General features: G+C 35.6%; 1 protein-coding gene across 1 annotated transcript; it reads left to right on the top strand.

Annotated features, from left to right (window-relative positions):
• On the top strand, nt 1-1,716 carry LOC135616340 (protein trichome birefringence-like 38). Its single transcript, XM_065115528.1, has 5 exons — nt 1-278; nt 361-535; nt 881-1,059; nt 1,144-1,302; nt 1,402-1,716. Exons 1-5 carry the CDS (start codon nt 37-39, stop codon nt 1,697-1,699), a joined length of 1,053 nt encoding a protein of 350 aa, XP_064971600.1. The 5' UTR covers nt 1-36; the 3' UTR covers nt 1,700-1,716.
• The last annotated feature ends 11,934 nt before the right edge of the window (nt 1,717-13,650 follow it).

Here is a 13,650-nt window from a genome sequence, read left to right as displayed (position 1 = left end):
TCTCCTTCTTGTCTTCCTCTCGCTGTGGGATCCGAGATGGGAACCATGATCGTTGTGATGCTGCTGCTGGTGGTGTTCGTGATGCCCTTGGCGTGGGGCGTAGGAGCCCGCTGCGATTTGTACAACGGGAGCTGGGTGGAGGACGAGTCGTACCCGCTCTACGATTCGCGGAGTTGCCCCTTCGGTCGCAAGGAGTTCGACTGCCTGCGCTACGGCCGGCCCGACACCAAGTACCTCAAGTTCCGGTGGGAGCCCGCTGGGACATGTGATCTCCCCAGGTTGGTGGCTGATTGCTTTTATGAGCCTTCGTCTTCTCCCTGTTGGCTTGACTTACTTGGGAGATGGCGTATCCGCGAACAGGTTTGATGGTGTGAAGCTGATGAGGACGTTGCGAGGGAAGAAGGTGATGTTTGTGGGAGACTCATTGACTTTGAATCAGTACATTTCGTTCCTGTGTTTGCTCCATGCGGCTGTGCCCAACGCCACCCTCTCCTTCTCCTCCGATAATCGCTCCCTCTCTGCAGTAACATTTGAGGTTTCTTCTTCCCCTTCTTCTTGCGGCACGTATCATATCATACCGATTATTAATGATGGTTAGTCCTGTGTGAGTACATGCTAAAACTTTAATCATGAGAACGGGCCATAGAACGAATTGACATGATCCTCATCGATGGCACTTGTCGAGCCTGATGAATGAATGATAGGAGGAAGTAGTGGAATGAAATGATTTGAGTATATATAGAGTGGAAGCACTTGATCAGAACCAGCACGGGAGTTGACCTTCGTTGAGTTCATGTATCTTAGTTGCGTTACAGGCCAACACAATTAGCTCATGAATAGAAGTTGCAAGAAAATAGCTAAAGATCAAACATTGCTTCAGGATTACAACGTTACGGTGATGTACTACAAGTCTCATTACTTGGTGGACATCGTGAACGAGAACATAGGACGTGTCCTAAAGCTGGACTCCGTACAAATTGGTGGATCCATCTGGCTCACCGCCGACGTGCTCGTCTTCAACACTTGGCGCTGGTGGCTATCCACGGGATCCCGCCAAGAGTACGTGACAAGCCACCCCCCGTCTCTCACATTGTTTTCATGAATTCACCAATGGATATAGAACTTGTGCTCTGGTGAATGCAGGTGGGACTACATGCAAAATGGCGACCGGACAGTGAAGGACATGAACAGGACCGTGGCCTTCTCCAGAGCATTGGCTACCTGGGCAAACTGGGTAGACTCGAGCATCAATTCATCCACTACGCGAGTGTTCTTCCAAGGGATCTCACCAGACCATTACAGGTAAGGACCATAAATGATACATTTGCATGAGACAGATCAACTGCACTGTAGAGGATTTGTTTGGAAACATTGACCGCTTGTGTTCGTTCGTTGAATCAGAGGAACAGAGTGGGGCGAGAAGGGAAGCACCTGTGAAGGAGAAACAGATCCGTCGAGTCCATCTGCATACCACGGAGGTCCGATTCCACAAGTAGCCATAGTGAAGCAGCAGCTGAGCAAAATGTCGAAGCCTGTGTACCTGTTCGACATTAGCTATCTCTCGCAGCTTCGGAAGGATGCTCATCCATCCAAGTATAATGGCGTCAAATTCCGCATCGATTGCACCCATTGGTGCGTTGGTGGCCTGCCAGACACATGGAACCTGCTCCTATACGCAGCTCTTGTCCATTCCATATGAGATGATTAATATGTTAACCTAGCAAATGCTAATAACTCATATGGACTGCGGTATCATATAAGTCGTCGTATCTTAATTAACATTGTCTTATTGGAAGATGATTCTAAATGATGTCAAGGTGACCTAAGTTCATTTCCTGAAATGCCTACATACATAATGATTTGTGTGTGTTAGAGAGCATGTAATCATGCGATGGGTCATAGCCCATCAGCTACGTGGAGGACAAGTAACCCTGTCAACCAGGGTCCGTTGTCGTTTTGACGGATGCTCTCCTTTGCGAGCGACAGGCTATAAGGAGTTGCTCGGGCCAACCCTGCCAGCTACTGGGGGTAGTGGTCCCCAAGTCGCTAATCATACCTGTGCCTCCTCTTATATTGTTACGGGTTAGTCATCCACGTAGATGAACAACAAAAGAAGAGTGTTACGATAATTACGAAGGGTCCCCCTGCTGGCCAGGTATATAAGTTTTGGGGCTCGAAAAAATATTGAATCTTCTATCTCCACTATTTCATAAATTAACTTGACTATCAAAGGTGCAAGTCAAAAATTTTCCCTCGACATCAACATTTGTGCAATACTCCATGGAGACCAAAGCCCATTTTAACCTAGCCTTGAACACCCGAAAGATACCTCGGATCATCCTCGGCCACTTCACTTTTGTAGTGACTACCTCATAGGATTGCCACAAGGGACACTCGGACGACTTCGGGCCTTCGGGTCAAGTTTCGGTCGTGCTGACTCCTAGTTGATAGCATTAAAGCTGTAACAATTTTAGAGATAGAAGGAAGGCCTAAATGTCGTAAGAACGTCTACCCATGAATCCTCTCAATGAGTGCTTTAGCAATGAGGCATAATCGTTGACACACAACACCGTTATGCAGGGAGGGCAGCTCCCCTCCTTCCCTTAGGTGGATGTGCTCAGACCCGAGGCATTATTGGTGCTCTATTCAACAATCTCAGACTCTCACTTCTGAGGATGAGCATCAGGCACCTGGTTATTCCCATCGAAGCCTTTTTTAGTCTTACGCATCAGGTGCAAACCGTCGTCAGGATGATGCAAGTCATTGTCCCACTCCTACCCCAACTAGCTCAATAGGCAACCCTTCCTTCACAACAACAGTCAACGACTTAGCCATTGCCTATGCCCGTACCCCTTGGAATTCCCTTGACCGATCCATTACCGGTGGCCCTAGACTGCCCTCGATCAGTTGGAATGCCAACTGAAGTATCACGCTCACCAATGGTGGAATTTAGTACACTCTTGCATCATAAGCCAACTTTACTTGAGTCGAAGACCCAATCGACCGACTTAATAAATGGCTCTCTGGGAGCCCAACTACAGTTAATGGTCTAGCATCTTAACGATATGTGATAAGAGTTTTAGCAATCAAAGAGAGAGAGCGCAAACGACCCAACCTCGGGTTGTTCCCTATTTGTCTAAAGCATTCAAGATGAGCCACTTCCAACGAACTTTTGCCTTCCACCACTAGAGGCTTTTGATAATAGTTCCAACCCAATAGAGCACACTGCAAACTTTCGAGCTCAAATATCATTATATAACAAGTTCAATCATTTTATTTGGGATTATATCACTTCAATAAATACTAATGAGGTTCACAAATCTATGAATCCACTTATCAAGAAGTACATTCGGGTAAATGTATAATTCCTTTACTAAATAAAGAAGATAATTTACAAACTAATCTCTTTCATATGAAATATGATTATTCCTTCACATTTTAAACCTAGACAAAGGCATTTCTTAGCCTTAGAGAGGCTTAACCCGCCTCCATCATAAGTATCAAAAAAGAAATTAGGGTACTAATCGATAATGGTTTCATGATCTTTTGCTTACCAATATACCCCTCAATTTATAAGTATGAATAAAGTAAAGAATTTCTATGTTGTCTTTGATTTATTTCTGAATAGGTATTAAAATTTGTCTACCCTCAAATTATTTATTTTCTCTTATATCCTCATGATGAGTTATGGATTTGGACTTCCTATCTTTTAAAGATATCTTTTAGTGTAATTTTTATGAATTTTTAAGTATGTGCATACATATACACAAATGGTTGAAAAGTCGTTTGGGCAATTAATATTTTTTCTACAGTGAAAATTTTTCTTGAAACTAATTTAGCATATAAGCTATCTATCTCCACTTAGACAATTAGATTTATAATACACAAATTTCTAAATATCATGTTTGTATATTACATTCAGACTCTCCTATTCATATCTTTTTCTATTTGTTTTTCACTTTCTATCCAATCAAAACTTAACTATTGTTTCCATCAATTTTTTTGATTAGGCTAATGGTGAAGGCCAAGATTTAGACAACTCAAGTTTCTTAAAAATTTTATTACAAACTTTCTTTGGTTGATTTGGAAACATCATAATGATTATCTTTTTCATAAACATCGTATCAATCTACTTTTCGATTGGTGCCAAGCTATTAAATTTATATTTTCAACATATTTGAGGAGCCCAAAATTCCCCCTTTAGGGATTCCTCCGTACGGAAGATATGTCTATTTAGAGTGTGATAGAGATCCTTAACTCTTCTTTAGATATGATAAGCATTAGTTATATTTTCAAGTCTCCATGGAGCCATAATATTATAGTTGTTTGTCGAGCAGGCTTCATCACATCTTAATAATAATAATAATAATAATAATAATAATAATAATAATAATAATATATATATATATATATATATATATATATATAATTTTCATAAAGAATATCCGATATTATTCTAAAACACTTCAACAATAATAATATCTCTCTTATTTGGTAGATCTTAAAAAATATATTAAATATACGGTTAGGATCGTGAATGACACTTAGAAGGAGGGGGGTGAATTAGTGTTATCACAAAAATTAAGTCGATTCGAAACTTTTGGTTTGATAAAAATATATCGAAAAAGATATTAAAAGTATGCTTGACTTAGAATAAGAGTGATAAGAAATTAAGGCAGAAAACAATAGTAATGAAGAGCAACGAGAAAGTGCACACTAATTTTATAGTAGTTTAGTCGTCGTGATTTACGTCAACTCTCGATTCTTCCTCCATTGAGGCCATCGGCATCCACTATCAGACTTCCTTCAAAGGGCAAAGATCAACTATCCTTTTACAACTCTTTCTCCTTTTTACAGATTTAGAAGATAACCTTTTGTAAGCCTCACACCTCTCTTAGATTGATCACAAAGCTAAAGAAGGAGGAGAATAACATTTAGCACTTTTTTAATACTTTTACAACTAAAATTTCATGACTTTTATTCACATATTTTGTGTTCTTTTACGCAGAAAAGAGTAGGGTATTTATAGACCCTAACGACTTAAAAAGTGGAGCAAAAAAGTATCTCATTCCAGGTTTTTAGGTTACTAGCAGTACCACTGCTAGTATTGGGTGGTACCACCGACATTGGGTGGTACCACTGCCTAGTCTAAGTGGTACGACCACTTGACAGAGCCTCGGAGACTGGGCTCTAGCGGTACCACTACCTGACCTGGTGGTACCATCGTCTTGCAGCATTAACTGCTAGCGGTACCATCATCCAGACCATTTGAGAGGCTAAGCCCAGTCTAGGCAATGCCATCGCCTGATGTGGCTCTAAGTAGCTGCATGGACCATCCAACCGACCTAATTCAGCCCTGTTTAGGGCCTAGTTGGCCCTTAATTAAGTTAGTATGATTTCTCCCAAAACTAACTCAAATTAAAGTCTTAACTATGATAGTTAAGGCTAAAATAATTACGATACAAGGAATCTAAGTTGTTTGGCATGTCAATTGTTCAACCAAACTCTCGGTGAACTCCTAATGATATTCTGGTGAGTTTTCAGTGAACTTCCAGTGAGCTTTCGGTGAACTTCCGATAAGCTTTCGGTGAACTTCCAACAATCTTTCACTGCATCATTCAATCCTTTGGTGTATCACTCGATTCCTCCAGCCCGATGCCCAATCATTGACTCTAGCCCAACATTGAATTCTTCTTTAATCGTTTTGCCTATCTTACGATTATAGTTAGTCCTACATCACTTATCTTAACACATAGATTAGATTATTAATTCATCAATTGATTTCATCATCAAAATCCGAGATTCAACAATCTCCTTCTTTTTTATGATGGCAACTAATTGATAATGGAGTTAACCTTAACTCCCCTTATCTATATGCAATATTGAGATAAGACAAATTTGAATTCAAAAGAAATCATAACCTTTGAATTCAAGTGAAACAATTTTGATGAATGCAATATATCAAAATTTCATATATTATGCATCATCATAGTTTCAAGCCATCAAATCATGCATAATTTCATCACTTTATAACAAATCAACATTACTTTGGGTATAACCTACATGATACTAAAGCATTCATCACTTCATGCATGATACTAAAATTAACATTATTTTGGACACAACATCCATGATACCAAAGCATTCATATTTTCAATCATTTTAGGCATAACATACATGATATCAAAGCATTCATATTTTCATTCATTTTGGGTATAACATACATGGTATGAAAGCATTTTTTAACCATTTATTCCTTCATGCATAATACCAAATACAACATTATGATTTCAAATATTCATCATTTCTCCCCCTTTGTAATCAACAAAAAGGAGAATCATTCAATAATTTATGTAAGTATTTTAAACTATGTAAGTAAGTTTTACACCCATTTATGCAAACTAGCAAATTTGTAAAATAAAAAGTTAAGCAAAAACTAAAATAACTACTTTTGCTTCTTGAAATGGGCAAGCTAGCACTTTTCTTTAGTTGTGCAAGTACTTTTTGGTTCTTCTTAAGATGTGCAAACTAGCATTTTTGCTTTTCTTGATATGCTAGCAAGTTTCTTTCTTCTTTTTGTCATGAAAAGAAGAATAAGAATAAGAATAAGAATAAGAAGAAGAAGAAGAAGAAGAAGAAGAAGAAGAAGAAGAAGAAGAAGAAAGGAGGAATTCATTCATCACCAAAAAAATCAACCAAAAGTCGATGAATCAAACTTCTACTTATGTAAAGAGAAAGGATTCATCACATAAAAGATCAAAATGCATATACTAAAAATTCATGAATCAAATCCCTATTCTTGTAAATAGAAGGAATAATGATTCATAGGAAATTATCATCACATACCAAAAGTCCATGAATAAAAACTCTTCTTTTGTGAATTACAAGAAGAAGGAACTTATGCATTTCGAAAAAAGTGATCTCGATTTAAAAAGAAAACTCAAGTTACGAAAAAACAAGAAATCCGAAAAAGGTATAAGAGGAACTTATGCATTTGGAAGATTTAACATGCCTAATTCTTAGAATGTTGCATGCAATCATAATATCATCACGACATGTATCATAATATTGAAAAGCACATAACGTCAAAAAGTACATTATAGAGTGTAAGGATAAGGAGTACAACACATCAAGGAGTATAACACATCATGGTACTTTTGAGTTTTCTCCTTTATCAACAAAAAGAAAGAAGAAATATACAAGCTATTCAGGTGGTGGTAAACCAAAATACCTAAGCAAAATATTAAACTGTATATTAAAGATGTCAAGTTATCGATGAATTTGTTGCATCTCAGTTAAGATTTGATCTTGACGTAGTTCAGTTCGATCCAATCGTGTCACTATGGAATCGACAAATGCGAAGGGTGTTGGCTCCGTTGGAGATGATGCCTCGAAGGAACTAGTATGAGGAGATTGACTTCCCCTATATATAGGTGTTTCTGGTTTTGGTTCAGGTGGGGGAGGATCAGTTCTCCTAGGTAATCTAGTCCAAATACTATTTCTTATTATATATCTTAATCTTCTTAATAGGTTTCTATTGATGACATTAAATCTATCTAGTTTCATAGTTTCTTCATCTAATGGAATAATTATGCCATATGCATATATTAGTCTAGTAATCAAGCCACCATATGGAAGCATCATATCTTTTGTTGACAGTTCAATCATGTTTTGTCATATCAGATATCCAAAATAGTTATCATGTTCTATTATAATCCAATACATTATTCCTAATTTCATTTGATTAACTTTATCATAATGGTGTTATTTTGGAAGTAGAATATTTATCATGACGTGATGAAGCAACTTTGTGTTGAAAGGTAACAAATGTTCACAACTTCTTGGAACGATAAATAAATATAGGTTTCTAAAACTAGTACAAAGCCTTAGAATATGTAATCTCAACCGATTCTATGTCATATTTTCCTCTAAAATAGCAACCTCTTCTTTTCTCAAGAATTCCTATAAAGTTGTAAATTACACTATCTATAATGGGTATGTGATACCCTAAAAGATAAGTGGATACCCTATCGTGTTCATCCACATGTAAATTGTTATAAAACAACCAAACAAGTCTAAGATAAATGGTTTCACTAATTTGAAGAATTGGAAGGACATGTAAGTTAGCGAATCATTGGATTAGTTCCAAATCACTCAATTCTTCTAACTCTACATATTTTCCCTCATGTACACTTCTAGACTCAAAGGTTGGCAATTTAAGGACATGTTAAAAGGAATCAAAGAGTATAGAATCAAAGATTTTATCTAATCTCCTCTTTTCTTTGTCCCTTGAGGATCTTCTATGTGTCATGGAACTACATATATTATCAATGAGAGAACTACATATAAGAAGCAAGATCAATCAATGAATTGAGAGAAAAGTTTTAAGGATTACCCTTATAGTGATCTCCAGGAGGGTTGAGATTGATCCTTAGATTTGTAAAAAAACATATTTTTCTTGGGTTTCTAGAGGAAGAGCAAGGTGAATGAGAAGTGGAGAAAGATTTAGAGATGTGGAGGAGAGGTGGAGGAAAGTTTGGGTGCGGTTCTACCGCCAGCCCTAAAAGCTCTTTTATATGGCACAATTTCGGGTAGTGGTATCGCCAACTGGGTGGTGCTACCGCCTATAGGTAGTGTGCTCTGGCGATGCTACTGCCAGTCCAGTGGTGCTACCGCTGGTGCACTGCCTTCAACTCATTTTCAAGCTATAAATTTTATCTTTCAACCATTCAAACTTCAACATTTGACTTTTAACAACTAAGCAACCATATTTAACATTGCAATGGTGCTAACATTTAATATTTAAGTCAATATCTAATAATATTGAAGCTAACGTTTAAGCGAATGATACCAATTCTATATTTAGCATTCTAAGTCATCACTTTTTGCTTATTAAAAGTGCAAGTTTCACAGCACTATTAAGATATGTTGGTCAACAATTTTTTGCCCTTGTACATCAATGATTCAATCATATCATGGGTCATACAAATCATAAATACAAAAAAATTTATAATACAATTCAAGTTATAAACATCAAGAAGTCTAGTAATATATCATGGTTTATTTGGATAAATCCTTTCTTTAATCAATAAAGGGCAGAATCGGAGGAAAATGATTAATGAAATACTTATAAATAAATTAAAAAAATCAGGTGAAAGAATCAAGATTTTTTTGGATAAATATTCTCGAGAATCAAAATAATTATTTCATATATGGTACATCTCAAGTTGTAAACACCAACATATCATCTCATATGAAAACAAATCCAAAGTCATCATCAAAATAACTTTTCGGGAAATCCAATGGAAGCAATGTAGATAGTTTCATATAAGATTAAAAATGACTAAGGTTTTTTAGCTTAATTCATTTTTATACTTAGTATGCTCTAGCATTCCATATACAAACCATGCATCATGATTTAAAACTAAAAGATAATATTTATCACAAAAATCATCAAGATCAAAAGTATAACACATAATTCCAAAATATAAGATTTTAAATTATTGTTACTTCAAATCCTCATGTATAATATAAAATCATTGAGTATGATTTCATAAAGCATCTTTAATTAAAATTATTTTGTTTCAACTAGTGAGCTTTGTGAACTATGTTAGATATACGGTTATAAGCCTTGAGCATCCATTATCAAAAATTTATTTTTGCTCCTAGCTTTCGATTATAATCATGTCTACAAGAAAAGGGATTTTCTTTTAAGTACCTATTTAACTTTGGATCCCTATTAAATAGATCTATCTATCATTAAGTGATTTATGGTTCCTTAAGGAACCCAAACTAATTTATATGGACTATCCCTTTTAAATGAATATTTGTAAGTAAAATGATTATATTTTTCATAAAAATTATATTTTTCTCTAGGTGAGATATGTAATGTTGGTCATTTAATAAAGATAGTTAGCTTTTGTTGAGTGTAACTTACAAAGTTAATTCATTCCTTTCTATGAACATGACCCTTATAACCTATTTTAATTTTTTCTAATATTTCTTGTAGTAAGACATTTCTTTTCTTAAGTGAATCTATCCCATCACACTTAGTGCAAGAAGCTAGCATACTATCATCATGCTCATTTTTTAATTTATCAAATTCACAAACAACAGAAGCATGCTCCTTTTTTCACAACTTATATTTTTTATCAACTAGCTTACATTTATCATATAGATCATTGAAAGCAATAAGTAAATCATCATAAGCTAAATGAGATTTGATTGAGTCACTTACCTTGTCATTGAGCATCATTAGAGCATAACTTGCAACTCCGTCTTTGTTGATTGACTCCTCAGCTTCAAATGCACTCGAATCATCCCAAGTTGCTTTGAGCGTCTTCTTTTTCTTTAATAGCTTCTTTTTCACTTGAGGACATTTATTTTTGAAGTGCCCCCACTTCTTGCATTCATAGCAAATTATTTGGTCCTTTTTTAGTTCAATTTTATTCTTAGTGTCTTGTTTTATTTTGTTCCTTTTTAAAAAAAATTTAAACCTTCTTGTAAGAAATGCGAAGTTATCACCATCATCATTATCGTCACTTGAGTTTTCACCCAAGTGGCCTTCTTTGGTTCTAAGTGTTATATCCTTCATGTTCTTTCGAATGTTATTCTCAAGTTCATCATGTGCTATGCATGTTGGAAAAGTTATTAAGGTCTTTTGCTTCTTGTATTGCCATTACTTTATGATCCCAACTTTTTGAAATGAATCTTAATATCTTTTTAATAAGTTCAAAATTGAAAAAACTTTATCAAGTGCTTTTAGACAATTAACGACATCCATAAAACAGGTATACATGTCTCCAATGGTCTCGCTTTATTTCATGCGAAACAACTCATAGCTATGAACCAAAAGATTAATTTTTGTCTCTTTAACCTTGTGCTTTTGTGTATGACTTCAAGTGTGTGCTAAATCTCATATGCAGATTCGTATATAGAAACCCGATTAAATTCATTTTTATTAAGAATACAAAATAAATGTTTATTGCTTTAGCATTTAAAGAGAAAATCTTCTTTTTCAAATCATTTTATTCGTTTATTGGTTTGGAAGACTTCTCAAAACCACTTTTAATAATGTTCCATAATTTGAAATCAATAGAAAGTAAGAAAATTCTCATTCTAGTTTTTAAATACGTGTAGTCCGTCCCATTGAACATAGGAGGACGAGTGATAGAAAGACCCTCTTGATTGCTAGCAGAAGTCATCTCTCTTGGGTTTTAAACTAAATAGAAAGTAACCTTACTTTGATACCAATTGTTAAGGTCATTAATGATACTAAGAGTCAGGGGTTTGAATTAGTGTAATCATAAAAATTAAGTCGATTCAAAACTTTCGACTTGATAAAAACATAACATAAAAGATATTGAAAGTATCCTTGACTTAGAATAAGAGTGATAAGCAATTAAGGCAAAAAACTATAGTAATGAAGAGCAACGAGAAAGTGCACACTAATTTTATAGTGGTTCGGTCATCGTGACCTACGTCCACTCTCGATTCCTCCTTCGTTTAGGCCACTGATGTCCACTATCGGTCTTTTTTCAATGAGCAAAGACTAACTATCCTCTTATAAATCTTTCTCATTTTTACAGGTTTAGGAGATAACCTTTTACAAGCCTCACACCTCTCTTAGATTGATCACAAAGCTAAAGTAGGAGGACACTTAGTACTTTTTCAACACTTTTACAACCAAAATATCAAGACTTCTGTTCACACATTTCATGCTCTTTCATGAATAAAAGAGTGGAGTATTTATAGGCCCCAATGACTTCAAAAATAGAGCCAAAAATTGTCTCATCCCGAGATTCTAGGATACTTGCGGTACCACCACTAGTACTGGGCAATACCACCACTTGCAAACTGACACTGGATGGTACAACCGGCTGACAAAGCCTCGGAGACCGAGCTTTGGCAGTACCACCGCTTGACAAGGCGGTACCACCGCTTGGCAGCATTTACTGCTGACAGTATCACCGCCGATACCACTTGAGAGGCTGAGCCTCAAGTAGTTCCATCAGGGCAATGCCACCGCCTGATATGACTCCAAGTGGCTGAATGAGCTATTAAACCAGCTCAATTCAACCTTGTTTAGGGCCTAGTTGACCCATAATTGAGTTAGTAGGATTTTTTCCAAAATTAACTCAAATTAAAGTCCTAACTACGATAGTTATGGCTAAAATAATTACGATATAAGGAATCTAAGTTGTCTGACATGTCAGTTGTTCAACCGAACTCTCGATGAACTTTCGACGATCTTCCGACGATCTTTCGACGAACTTCTTGCAAGCTTTTGATGAACTCCTAATGAGCTTTCACTATATCGTCCGATTCTTTGGTGTATCACCCGATTCATCCAGCCCGATGCCCGATTATTAACTCCGACCCAATATTGGATTCTTCTTTAATCGTTTTACCTATTTCATGATCGTAGTTAGTCCTGCATCACTTATCTCAACACATAGATTAGATTATTAATTCATCAATTGAATTTATCATCCAAAATCCAAGATTTAACATATACTATTTAATATTATTAAACTTATTAAATTAATAAATATGATTAAATCCTATCTTCAAAAATATATTAAATATATTATTTAATAATACTAAACTTATTAAATTGATAAATATGTTTAAATCCTACCTATATAAAATTATAGGTGTTATTCGAACCTAATTGAATCAGTTTTTCTTATTTGATCAGTTAAAATAAGATAGTCTAAGTCAAAATCGATTTGGATGTATCTAACCAGACTGATTCAAGATCGATTAAATGATTTATAATTTTAAATAATTTAAATATATATAGATATATATATATTTAAAATAAATCAATACAATTCAATTGGATCGAATTAGATCGAATTAGAATGTTGGTACAATTGGACGGCACAACAACATTTATGAAATTGAGCCCATATTATTTATAAAATAAGATATTTGTACTAATTTGATTAATTAATTTAAACCGCTTAAAGGCTTACGATAATGAACGCAATCAAATTGATATCTTTTAAATTAAATCAATTTAGTTCAGTTATTGATTGAATCAAAGAATGATACTCTGAATGAGAATCATTTATAGACTTTAAAATCAAACCATTTGTAAATCAATTTAGATAAATCAGATTCGATTTCAATTTAATTTAATTTTTTTTAGTTCGATTTCAAACCACTAGTGTCGTAACAATCTTTCCAACCCCTGAGCAAATATCACTCCATTGCATTTTTGGAATGGAATAGTACGTTTTTGCGTACACATAAATGCCATAAATGCGCCACAAAGGGAATGTGCTGCGATAGGCGAATCGTATGGATTAATTACTTAATATATGCGCCAAATACACCTCCATGACCCAACCAAGAACGACATGATTCACGAACATTTTGCCGTCTTTTAGCGGCACACATAAGAAGAGAATGGATCAAGCGCACGAAGGGACGTAGGCAGTGTCTTATTCCACGCCCTAATGGGAAGATACGGAAAGCCACAACTTGCATCGAACGCAGGCAGCGTTTGCTTCTTCCTCTAATTGAGTTGTACTTTATAATATCCATATTAATTCCACGGATTTGCCTAACCACAAATACAAGGAAGGAAGGAAGGAGGTTGTTTCCCATGGAGATTTCACCTCCATCGAGACACTGTACGTA

Source organism: Musa acuminata, chromosome BXJ2-7 (assembly GCF_036884655.1).
Source record: "Musa acuminata AAA Group cultivar baxijiao chromosome BXJ2-7, Cavendish_Baxijiao_AAA, whole genome shotgun sequence".
In the NCBI taxonomy this organism is placed as follows: domain Eukaryota; kingdom Viridiplantae; phylum Streptophyta; class Magnoliopsida; order Zingiberales; family Musaceae; genus Musa; species Musa acuminata.
Note: the sequence above shows the minus strand (reverse complement) of the source record. Positions and strands in the feature narration are given on the sequence as shown.

Bases quoted from the DNA above. Each gene is read 5' to 3' on its own strand.
- LOC135616340 (XM_065115528.1), top strand. From the start codon at position 37: ATGGGAACCATGATCGTTGTGATGCTGCTGCTGGTGGTGTTCGTGATG. The intron at 279-360 runs GTTGGTGGCTGA...ATCCGCGAACAG, and splicing joins GGGACATGTGATCTCCCCAG to GTTTGATGGTGTGAAGCTGA. The intron at 536-880 runs GTTTCTTCTTCC...ACATTGCTTCAG, and splicing joins TCTCTGCAGTAACATTTGAG to GATTACAACGTTACGGTGAT.